This window comes from Macrotis lagotis, chromosome 3, assembly GCF_037893015.1.
Source record: "Macrotis lagotis isolate mMagLag1 chromosome 3, bilby.v1.9.chrom.fasta, whole genome shotgun sequence".
NCBI lineage: Eukaryota > Metazoa > Chordata > Mammalia > Peramelemorphia > Peramelidae > Macrotis > Macrotis lagotis.
Genome location: NC_133660.1, coordinates 56122071 through 56134805, shown reverse-complemented (window position 1 = coordinate 56134805; position 12735 = coordinate 56122071). Strand labels below are relative to the sequence as shown.

At 38.5% G+C, this 12735-nt stretch overlaps 1 protein-coding gene across 1 annotated transcript in view; it reads right to left on the bottom strand.

Moving 5' to 3' along the window:
• The window catches only part of COL25A1 (collagen type XXV alpha 1 chain), a 551557-nt gene extending 539030 nt beyond the window's left edge, over window positions 1-12527 (bottom strand). Inside the window, exons 1-2 of the mRNA XM_074228733.1 lie at window positions 12234-12527; window positions 11207-11276 (exon numbers count right to left, since the gene is read on the bottom strand). Of these exons, the coding sequence (XP_074084834.1) occupies window positions 11207-11276; window positions 12234-12527 (364 nt within the window). The remainder of the gene's footprint in view (window positions 1-11206; window positions 11277-12233) is intronic.
• Between the last annotated feature and the right edge of the window lie 208 nt (window positions 12528-12735).

Sequence of the window (12735 nt, the reverse complement as noted above, 5' to 3'; positions counted from 1 at the left end):
TTCCTATCTCCTTCAGAAGCATCTTGTTATAGACTGATTCTAATATGTATTTAGATTGTTTCCATGCCTCTTTGTATGTATTTCATTCACCTTAGCCAAAAATCTGAAAAAAGGAAAAAATAAATATTTTTCTTTTTGCTCTTTAAAGACATGTAAAATCAATGCTTGCTTGCACTTCTCAGAATGCATTTCCTTTCAACCATTTTTCACAAATAGAAAACGTGGACTTCCTTTCAACAGCCTAGTTTTTCAAAGAGATTGTACCTTTTCAGGGAAAGAACAGTTTCAGCAGGTAAACTGTAAAGAAAAAGAGTGTTTACTATTGATTGAGCCAATGGCACCATTCCACCATACAAAAATCAGCCCTGAGAAGCAAGCACCCAAAAGTGACGACAGATTGCTGCATAATTGGTCATACTGCAGCAATATCAATCAACTTCCTCATGTAGAAAGTGGAATTAAAGAATAAGGGAACAGCTGAAGGAGAAAGCTGAGATAGAAACTGAAAATTGTCATAAAAATAAAGAACAGTATTGATTTGAAAATAGCTTAGTTGGGATCCATTTTTTAAATTACAGCTCTTTGAAGGAGGATGAGGTGATATGATGAACCTCCAAGGAATAAAGGGGAAAACTAACTAGTGGACAGAGCACTGAGCATGGAATCAGGAAGCTTCATCTTCTTATGAATTCAAATACAGCCTCAGACACTTACTAGCCCTGTGACCTTGAGAAAGTCACTTAACCTTGTTTGCCTCAGTTTCTTCATCTGCAAAATGAGCTACCACTAGAGTGGTAAAAAAAAAAAAACCCACTCCAGTATTTTGCCAAAAATAAAAATACATCAAACAGAGTCACAGGGAGTGCAGACAACTGAAAATGACTAAAACAACCACAAAATCATCTCTAGCATGGTTCACAAAAATAACTGAATCTCAAGGTGGGAAGGGCCCTCAGAAGTCAGCCAATCTAAATCAGAGCTACATAAATATTCCATTCTTCACTATCCCTCACAAGTGAACATCAAGACTTGAAAACCTTCCCAGATTCTCTTTACCTCCATAAGTAGCCTGTTCTCTTTTGGGCAGCTCTAATTGTTACATCAAGTCTAAATCTGCCTTTATCAATAACTTCCATCCACAACTCATACTTTCGCCTTAAAGAATTAAGTACTAGCCTGGACCTTAACATACTTTACACACATCAAGGATGATATCATGTCTCTTTTCTAAGCTGAATTTTAAGGTCAGTCTTCACATAGTATGATCTTAAGGTCCTTCACCCCCTCAAAATATTTTCTATCAATGTCCACCCTAAAAATGTCACCCTGTCCAAAATACAATACCTGAGACATGGTGGAACCAATTTAGAGAATACCTATCTAGAATATCTAGTCCTAGAAATGCAGCCTAAGGACACATTTGCTTTGGGGAAAGAGGGGGAGAGTGCACCACATCAGCTGACTCATATTAAGCTTGCAATGTAATTTTAAAAACCTTTCTAAAGTAAAATTCTTTGATCATTCAATAATCTCTAGCAAGGCAATAATCCCTTCTTACCAGTGTAATCTTCCACATTCTCACTGTAGTCTTCTACATACTCTGTAATCTGATCCTGTTTGTCATTCCTCAAAAATGACTCTTCAACTCCTAAATCTTTTCTTTGTAATGGCTGTCCCTTATGAATTGAATGGTCACCCTCCCCACTTTTTCCCATTAGGTGTCCCAGCTTCCTTCAAGACTTTACTCAAATCCCAACTTCTTCATGATATCTTTCCTAGTGACTCCAACTGCTATGACCTTCTATGAGATCACCTTTCATTTTATATATCATATTTCATATATTTATGTATATATACTTACCTAGTTATTTGCATATTATCTCCTGTATTAGAATGTATTTTGCTTGAAAGCAGTAATTATTATCACCTTTCTTTGTCTTCCCAGTGCTTATTGTAGTACCTGGCAGACAGTAGGCATTTAAGAAATGTCTCTTGGATGAATGGTTGGCAGATGGAGAGAAAATGTACCAGACACTGAGAGTTTATGTACTTTGACTTTTATGTCCTCTAAGGTTAAAATGGAGAGTTCATAAGAAATAATGATGGAAAGCAAAGGATTGCTAGAAATATGTCTGCATGTCTACATATTGAGAACTACTCTAAGGACGGAGAAAGTAAATGCTAAAGGCAGGCAAAAAAATCCAGTTAAAGTGAACCCATATGTTATTTCATGGCAGTCTAGAATTTCTCCCTATGAATTAACAGACTGAAAAAAAACAATGTTCTAAATATGAAGCAAAGTTGCAAAGAAGAAAGAACCCTCAGCATCTCAGCTTAAGTTCATTCTCAGTCATTTTTTAGCTTTGTGACCTTGGGCTGATTATTTCACCAGTCTGGGTCCCCTTTTTTCCTCTACAGGATGAAGAAAGTATAATGGGTAATTATCAGGTTTCCCACTTCTGAGCTAAAATATTCTATGATTCCAAATAAATGGAAAATTTAACAAAATTAGCTTGAAACTACTTAAAAGTTATTCTGTTTGAGCCTCATAGCTCTACAGGATTCAGTCAAACCTGGAAGGTACCAAGAGGATAAGCCTAGCATCACGGTGCTATATGAGAAACAGATTTCTGAGTGTGGTGACCCTTATCACCAGAGGATTAGCTACTAGATGATCAATCCTTTGGGTCTCAGAAGTTCATGAAATCTTTTGCTAGCAAATGCAGATCAGTAGAGGAAGAATACTATAATATCTCAAAAGCAACCTATGTCAATCTTGAAAAGAAGATAGGATGTAAAGATGGGCAAGTAGGTGGGAGAAATGTACCACCTAATCCCTCTCTATCTAGTTCATTTCTAACTCTACATGGAAAGCATTCAGACAGAATTTGGTAGGACTATGAACAGAAAAAGATAAAGAAGCTAGAAGGGAACTAACAAGAGGAGTATTAGTTGTGATCATCTCATACCATTGTGGAGTGGATATGAAAAAACAATGCTCTAGTCCAACCATTTGGAACCATGACAAAGGACTAAAAACGTGCATATCCTTTGACCTAGCAATATTTGTCCAAACTTGTTAAAAGAGATCAAAGAAAAAGGAAAGGGACCTATGTGTACCAAAATATCTAGAGTGATTCTTTTTGTAGAGGCAAAGGATTAGAAATTGAGGGGATGCTAAATTGAATAAGTTATAATAAATAATTTTAATAGAATCTTATAAGAAATGAGGAAGAGAATGGTTTCAGAAAAATGTGTGAAGACCTAAATGAACTGACATAGAAAGAAGTAAGAAGATCCAGGAGATCATTATGTATAGTAATAGCAAATAACAATGGTCAACTGGCTACTCTGATCAATACAATCAAGACAATTCTGTGAGACTCATGATGAAAAATGCCACCCAGCTCCAGAAAAAGAACTGATAGACTCTGAGGACAAATTGAAGTATATTTTTTTCTTTTTTGGGGGGGGTATTTTTTGTGATGCAGCTAATGTGCATGATTTTACATGTTTAATTGATATCATATTGCTTGCTTTCACAATAGAGGGAGAGACTAGAGAGATGATGAGAATTTAAAACAGAAAAAATTTCAAAGCAATGCTAAAAATAAATAATGATTTTTTTAAACAACCAAACAAAATTCAGAGTATTTTATATTTGATCCTGGAGGTTAAGAAGGCAATGGAATTTTTTGACTAGAGTGGTGAAAAAAAAAAATTATGCTATTCTGAAAGAAACAAAGTTCTCTGCCTCATGGTCCCAGTTGAAAGACCAAAACAGAAAGTTGGTGAAAAGGAAGGTGTCTGCCACCTGGTGGTAGTCATCAATGAACCCTGCCCTTTGAATGATTTTAATGTGTACAAGTATAGAGAGATATAAGTCTTTCATACAAGGCAGATTTTAAATATATATATATATATATATATATATATACATATACATATATAATAAGTGTATGATTATGTTTGTAATGTACATGGTATATGTACATTGTGTACATTGTAAGTGCATATATGCATAATTTATATGTGTTATATATGTATGTGCATTTTTCAGAGGTAATATCAAAACATTCTATTTTAATTCTTATGAGATTAACATTTCTGTTTGTCCTATTCTTTTTTTATATTTTTATATTTTTAAAAAGTCAATAGAAACCTTGGCAATTAAGTCAATTAAAGAAAATCGTGTTCTTGAACCAAATCTGATGATAATAACCATTCTCTTCTAAGAATTCACTCTGCCATAATATTTTTAAAAATTCAAATGGGGGGAAATTGCATATTAGGAAAAAGTAAACAACTGTGCAGAACTTAATTCATCTTGTCACCCCAAAAGATTCTGTGATATTTCTCTGTTCAGTGGTCACCTGCTAGGCTCTAGCACACAGCAATGAGTGAGTTCATCTATGGTTTTCCCATTTTCCCCATTCCCCCAACCATCAAAAGTCATGTTTCTTAAGTAGTTGGTTAAGATAAAAATACCTCTTTGAAATGATTTTTGGATCTTTTCCACTAAAGAAAATAGGAATTAAAGTTATCTTTATATTTATTCCTTGGGGGTTGCTCTTTGGGAGGTAATACTCCTCTAGATAGTCAAACAATTGTTTATAGGTGATTTTTCTCACTAATATCTCCAACAGAGTTGGTTATTCATTTTTCCAGATCCTGCAGAAGCTGGGGATTCCCTCCATTCATCCCAAAAATTAATTGGAAAATCTAGAGAGCAAATTCTGTTAACATGATATCTCAGTACAGTTGGCTTTCCAGTCATCATGTAGTCATCAACCCATGACTCAACAACCCTTTTAAATCTAGGTACTCTACAAATGAGCTAGAAAGAAAAACAAACTCAAACAGCTTTGTTTTTCCCCCTCTTAAATAAGACCTACCTAATGGAATAACAAAATTACTAAGATAACAAAGAGAAAACAGAGTTTCAAGGACTAGCCTCCTAATAAGAAGCAGAAAAGAGGAAAAAGAAGCTAAGAAAAATAAAGACTGCTCAAAAGCAATTTGTCCCGGTTCCCCTGGGTGACAGGGCATTTTGCCAGCTGTCACTACTGGACTGGCTGAAAATGTTAGGCCAAAACTGGTACACTCGTTAGGTTTGAAACAATTTAGCAGGAATGTTCTTAGGGCATTCAGATTTCAAGAGGGATGGAATGCCTGGGATTGTCATTTAAATAATATTTACAGAATTTTTACCTTGCTTGCTTTCAACAAACTGTTTCTGGCTGTTCATTGCTATTACACAGCTGAAAATCTCAACATTAATATCCCCTTAACTGGGCACAATCTTTCCATTCTTTGTGTGACTAGTTTTTTTAAAAAAAATGTATGGCATAAGTAGAAAACCATGTTCATGGGAAGTGCAAGTTTTATAAGATAAAGTAAAACATACTCAATGCAAGATAATGAAAAGTTCTTCACACATGATGGAGAGGTCATACATATTCAAAATTAAGTCTTTTTAGATGCTAAAATGAAGGACTGGAGTATTAGTCACAAAGGACTAAAGCACTCAGATGTGTTCCCTCAATCACATAAAATTATTCTAACTTTATGTATAGTAGTTTTCCTAGAATTAGAAGTTCCTTGAAAGTTATCTGGTGAATCCTCTTACCTTTGACCAGACTTCCTCTAAACCCTCCAAGCATATGGTTATCTATGTTACAATTTTTTTTTTTGAAAAGCAAGGAAACAAACTTCTACAAGTTCCTGAGAGAGAGGGCTTATAATCAATGCAAATACCATTCACTCCACTCAGGGGAGACATTTCATGACACCTGGCCATTTTTTCAATCACATCCAACTCTTCAAGAGTCCTTTGGGAGTTTCTTTGGGAAAGATACTGGAGTGGTTTGTCATTTCCTTCTCCAACTCATTTTACAGATGAGGAAACTGAGGCACATGAGGTTAATTGACTTGCCCAAGGTCACACCACAAGTGTTTAATGCCAGATGTGAACTCAGAAAAATGAGTCTACCCAGTTCCAGTGCTGTCCTAACCACCCTGCAATGGGGACATAGAATAGCTCTTTAGGAGGAACATTGACTTTGAATTCGATCTTATTTGTGTCTATTTGTTTGCATGTTATCTCCCCATTGGAAGTTTCCTGAGGGCAGGGGCTGGGTTTTGCTTTTCTGTGAAGCCTCAGGTTTAGTATATCATCTGGCACAGAATAAATGCTTATCAAATGAATAAATCATGCAAATATGGAAATAGGTGTTTGAATGCTTGTTGGTTATCTACAGGTCCTTGAGCAAGGTACCCACCATCCCTGGCTTCAGTGTCCCCATCTATGAAATAAGAGATTGTGAGGTTTCTTTCAAATCTAAATCCATTCTCCTTTGATCATCTTCAACATAATATGTATCTGTTGGGCAGCTAGGTGGCACAGTGGAAAGAGCACCAGTCCAGGAAGACCTGTGTTCAAATTTGACTTTGTTCACGTAACATTTCTTAACCATGTGACCCTGGGCAAGTCATTTAACCCAGATTATCTCGAATCCCAGGTCCTCTCCAGTCCTTCTGATTCATATCTGGCCAGATGACTCCAGAGGAGAAAGTGAAGCTGGTGACTTAGCACAGCTCCCCCTCACTCAAATCTAATTCATGTGCTTGTCACCTCTCTGATGTCATGGTCTTCTTCAAGAGTGAAGGACAAGGGGCAGCTAGGTGGCACAGTGGATAAAGCACCGGCCCTGAAGTCAGGAGTACCTGGGTTCAAATCTGGTCTCAGACACTTAATAATTACCTACCTGTGTGACCTTGGGCAAGTCACTTAACCCCATTTGCCTTGCAAAAACAAACAAAAAAAAGAGTGAAAGACAAACAACAACAATATATAAATATTGGTATCATAATTAGGTCATCCCTGACTCTATTCTCCCAAAACAAAAACCCTTCTCTAAGTCAAAAATCTCAATTTCTGTTGTTGTCATCTAAGTTTTTATGAAACAGGCATAACAGATGGGAAAGCCAGGGCTTGGTGAAAGAAAGGAAGAAAGAAAGAAAGAAATTTCACAGTGTCCTAGAGAATATAAATTTTCTGAGGGAAGATGCAATCATTTTGTAGTATTGTATCATCAGGCCCCAGTAGAGTTGATGTACACATAATAGATGCTTTTAATAAATGTTTTATTAAATTTAATCAAGCTTGAGACTTGAATTGGTATCTCTTATCGGGGAGATGGGGGGAAAGTACTGGAATATGGACATATAATGGAGAATCCAAAATTATTTACATTAAGGAATTGAGAGTTCTAGAGGATAGGAAGCTAGCCTCCAAAAGAGTACAAGAGCTGGGTTCAAGTCAAGAAGACCTAAGTTCAAGTCTAATCCATGACATCTGCTGGCTATATGACACTGTACAAATAATTTAACTTCTCAATACCCCTACAGCTTATAAATTGCAGAAAAATTGCCCAGCTGCCTTGGAGAGGGAATTGAAATGAAGGGTGAGAGAATAAATGTTGCCTATACCAATGAATTCCCAAGTCCATCTTGGCCCTTCCTTACCCCACCCTGGAAAACAAAAAGGGGGGTAGACAAATAGGTTAAAGTAACTCATTATCTGATCATTGCTATACTATTCATTTCAAATTAAAAAAATCAAGTTACTCTTAATGATGAACTAAATTAACTCTACCACAGAAACATAAATTATTTTTCTTTAAAATAAAAAAGAAACAATCAATATCCTCTAAGGACTCACTGAGATGGAAGAGGGAAAAAAAGTCATCAAACCCAGATCCTTAATTTTATTAATGATTTCTTATTATATGGTGCTAATTGTGGCAGTGACTAATAATGTTCCTGGTAGAATGAAGACTAAAGTCCAGGTTTCCTGACAGCCCACCCACTACACCACACTACCTCTCCTGCCCAACTTCTCTACCCAAGGAAAAACACCAATGATGGAGCTATATTCAGGGAAGGCACAGAAAGACTTGTGCTCCAAACGGTGCTTGAGCAGCTGGCTAGCTCCCAGCCTGCTGATGCCAGAGGTCCTTATCAGCTGGCACAGCAATGCCTTACTGGCAGTGCACCTGGTGAATGCATACCTCATGCAGGACATTGGAGAATGTTGAGCAAAAGTCCAGAAGAGGAATCCTTGCAGCTGTAGCAAGAAGCCAATTTGCACTCTTCTAAGAGGGTTAAGTTCTGCAGATGCCAAGCCACGGAAGCTGACTGCCTTTCCATGGCTCAGCTCCTGCTAAATCAAACATTCTGCTGAACAGAGCTTCAGTTTGTATGGGTTTTGTTTTTTTTTTAAGCAACATTTGGTGGCGGGTGAGGGAGGGGGTAACTAACTATTCCTGAGCTCAAGAAACTCAATGAGAAAATAAGTCAGATGCTTAAGCTACTTCTCTTTATAAATCATATTTGGTGTCTGGAAAGAGGGACAGATTTACACCTCTCAAAGTTCTTGGGAACCACTGTTGTTTCATGACCAACCTCCAAATGTGTCTAGTTAACTAGTTTCTTTCATTCTTGACCTAAAGGGCTTAAGGAACTGCTAATTAGGGGGAAAATCCTATAGGAGATCAATTTTGACATTCACAGGGAACTAACTTTTATCTATATTTTCAAAAGGAAATTCTAACTAGTATAACTTCCCCTCAGTTGGGGAAGGCTCTATAAATGTTTGTAGATCTGCTATGTTTTGTTTGTAAATTAAGCCTGGCAGACCTGTCAGATTTGCCTCAGCCCCCTCTAGAACAAATTCTGCTGAGTCTGAAACCTTTCAAAAACAATTTCAAGTGAACACAAACAAAATAATACTGTTTCTGTCCAGTCATAGATTTGTCTTTTTGACTATTTGGTTAAGGTCAGGAACTCAAATCATACTGCCCAATATATAATAACCCAGTTAATATACATATATAATATTAAATATATTTATATATTGTATAATAACGAGGGCTAGAGCCAAACAATCTGATAAGCACTATATCCTCTTTCTAATTGTTTTGTCCAGGCAACTTCTCATTAACATTAATAATAATAACCAATTTTCCTGGAGACATCTCAAAATAATGTCTTTGTATTGAAGATACCTGTAGTTTCTTCACAATGGGAAAAAATGCAGAAAAATAACTGAGAAACCATAAATCCCATTCTGATTTTACAGTTCAAGCCTGTTTGATGCAGTGTATTGGAATGTAAAGTTCCAGATGTTTGTCTCTCCAGTATGTTCAGGTAAAAACTGATGTAATGTGGAGCTCTAGTGGTAGCAAGGAAACAAGGCTTTGAAAATTGGCAATGAATGGCAAGCACAAAGCAGAGGTCCTGTTCCTAGAAAACAAATGACCATTTACCAAAAGTAGTATGGCAATCCATTTATTCAGTTAACATGTTAAGGAAGATAATTGTTCCCTTTGCTGCCCCAAGATGACATAATGTAAACTCAAAACTGAATATCTTTCTTCACATGGTTTTATCTTTAGAATTATGTCCAGGCTTTAATATCCAATCAATATTAAGCCATGAGAAATATGGATAATTTTAGTAAAAGCAAAGATGAAATTGGTACAACTATATCCTTCATTTTAAAATGCTGTCACTGCACAAAAAATGTAATTAATATAACTATTTATTCTTACAGGAATGTTCCACACTTTTCACATGGCTCCTAAGTACAGAAGAAGCTGAACTGTAAGTAGCATGATCAGTAAAGTCCTATACCAACTGTCACCGGGAATTTCAGTCATCCCTAGGCTGATGAGTTTGTTGTGAATACTCCCTGTGCTAAGGAAGTGCCTTCCTTGAATATCTGACTTCTGAAGTATACTCCAATATAAAATAACTAAGATTAGCTGACAAAGATCCAGTCTTAACTCTTTGCTTTTCATAGAGTGTATATGTATGTTCATATCTTCCAAATCAAAGACTTCATTTTTAAAGACAGATCCACACCTGTCCTAGTCAATGAAGTATTTGAGAAACCCAATCATAAAATGTTAAATCATCAAGGATTTGAACTTAGTTTTGATCCTGCATCTTTTCCTTACAACCTGCATGCCCTTTGGCAAGTCACTCAATTTCCCTCCCCTTCAGTTCCCTCATTTATAAAAATGAGAAGCCTGGACTAGAATCCCTATGATATTTTTCAGTTCTAAAGTCTGTGCCTTACCTCACTTTCCCTAGAATATAATGGAATTAAACATCAGAAAAGGTATGATAAAAGCTTTAGCTTTTAGAAGTCAAAATAAGTAGTCAACAAGAAGGGAGAAACACAGAAGATGAAAAAATCCAAGAAATGATTTTTCTCTCTCTACAAGGAATCAGTCTCAACGAGGAGACTAGAAAGCATGAAAGATTGAATTTTGCATGATTGATGAAGAAAGAAATACTTATGAATGAATGCATTAGCATGTCTTTTTTAAAGGTGAAAGAACAGGTCCCCTGGGACTTATGAATGGTTTATATCAGTAGGACTCCACTAGGATTTTTCCCAAGGGCCACATTCATGTGTATGAAATAGTTAAGAGAGCCAAAAAATATCTTCACAGACTAGGAAGTCTACTGCATATTAACACTATTATTACTTCATTTAAGATTGCTATTCCTTTGTTTCATTATTCCTTCTACCTTTCTACATGATAAATCTACCTTCTTACAGAAGTGTAGGGAAGAGAAGGGTTACAGACACCAAAAGTCAGCAAATCACAGGAGAATGATATCAGTCTCTAAAACACCTTCTCTTAGTCATACATTTGGAAACAGTGACTTTTAATGGAAGTCACAAAATATAAAGACCTCTAGTCCTTCATTGTACCTTAGAGTAGAGGCAGGAAAACATTTTGAACAACACTAACACCAACAAAAAGTAGGTGGAAACTGGGGGGAAGGTGGCCTAAAATGTAAGACTCTAACAAATTGGGAAGGAAATAATGGTAAATAAGGAATCTAAAAAAAAATACCTATGCTTATTTTCACCATGGGTACATACCAATTGGAATATTGCCTATATTTACCTTGAAGATTATTTTTATCTCCTCTGCTTTCTCACAGTGACTATAGGTATGCCACATAGCATACCTGGGGCTTTGATTCTCTTGATTGGGACATTCATTTTGTTAAACTACTGATTCCAGATTTCTTGATCACCATTAACATTACAGTCATAGTTTACAGACAAGAGAGGTTTTTTTTTTCTCTTCCAATGGGAAGAAAAGATTGTTAAATCGTTTACCTGCTGGGCAGTTACACTCTAGAGGTGATTCTCTGGCGATTCTTACTTTAGCCAAATGCTCATAGGATTTCTGTGGAGGGAAAGAAGAGGTATTAACAATAGCTTAACAGTTCTTTTATGAATAGAATTATTTGGCAGCCCTTTGGGCTTAAGAGGGATTTGCCACTATTTGATAGCCTGCATAACTAACAGTTAACTTCTGTACTTGGACTTCTGTCAAGAGGTAACAGTAACCCAGCCCTAAAAAAAGAAAATGACAATTGAAATGTTATCAGGGCTGCTGGACTTGTATAACATGGGTCCTCTCCCCTTCCCCCACCTCAAGCATATGCACCAAGATGTTGCCCTTCTCTGAAAACACACGACGAAGAAACAGGCAACATTTTCCATCTGAAGGTCAACTACCTTGAGGTGTTTAACTGCAGAGCGATGGGGACTAAGACTCTCTCCATTGCAGTGAACAGTTCCAAGTCCCAGAAAAGCTTCCAACAATGTTGGGAAACCACCCTCAACTAGAGGAGCCAGAAGCTGGAACTTTTGTTCCCCCTAAATATGTACTCAAAGGCTTCTGCAGTCATAAAACTCCCCAGCACTAGGATCCTTAAAAACAACACCCATGTTTGTTTGTTTGTTTGTTTGTTTTCTTGAAGAAACATGTGGCATATTTTGTGATTTAACCATAAGGAAATTCCCTTTTTTCAAGGAAATCTTGACATCTTAAACGCCTAGATCTCTCCTGTATTCGACTGGCCTTGGAATGCACAGATATCATGCCTGAGTGGAATAAGTCCCATGCAGTGGGAGACGAGAAACGCATTTCAGTCCGGATGATTCCCTCCAAAGACAAGAGCCACCCCGGGCACTTTCGGACTTCCCTCCCACGCTGGCATTAGCTGGGGCCGCAGACCGGACCCTCACGCACTAAGATTCCCGGACTAGCTCCTACCTCTAGGGAGGCACCCGGGCCATGCCCCAGGCTCGCAGGCGCCCCCCCCCCCCCCCCGCCCCACCCAGGCTTCCAGCACACCTGAGCCAGAAGTCGCTCCATCCTTTCTTGCATCATTGCTTCCAGTCGGTCCCAGGAAGCCGGCAGCAGCGGATAGGCCGGCTCCGCTTTGGCCGCCTCGATGGCCGAGATCCTGGCCTGCAGGTGGTTGGTCCGGACCCCCAGGTAGAGGCAGGCGGTGGCACAGAGCAGGGAGAGGCCGGCCGGCAGCAGCGAGCCGGGCGCCCAGGCCCGGGGGCGGCGCTGTCCCGCCGCCCAGCCCGGCTCCTCGGCCCCGGCGCGTCCTCCCTTCCCCGCCTGACCCTTCCCCAGCATGACGGAGGGGGCTCGGCCGGCTCCGGCCTCCGACCTCCGCGAGCAACCGGGAAAGAAGAGAAAGAGGGGAGCCAAAGAAAGAGGGGAGGCGGGTCACGCCAAAGTTCGGGCGGACTTTGCCCGCGGAACCTGGCGCAGGCAGGGCGGACTGGAGGGGCCCCCGTGTCACCGAGCCCAGCCGCGTCCTCCTCCCGGGGGCGCCCGCAGA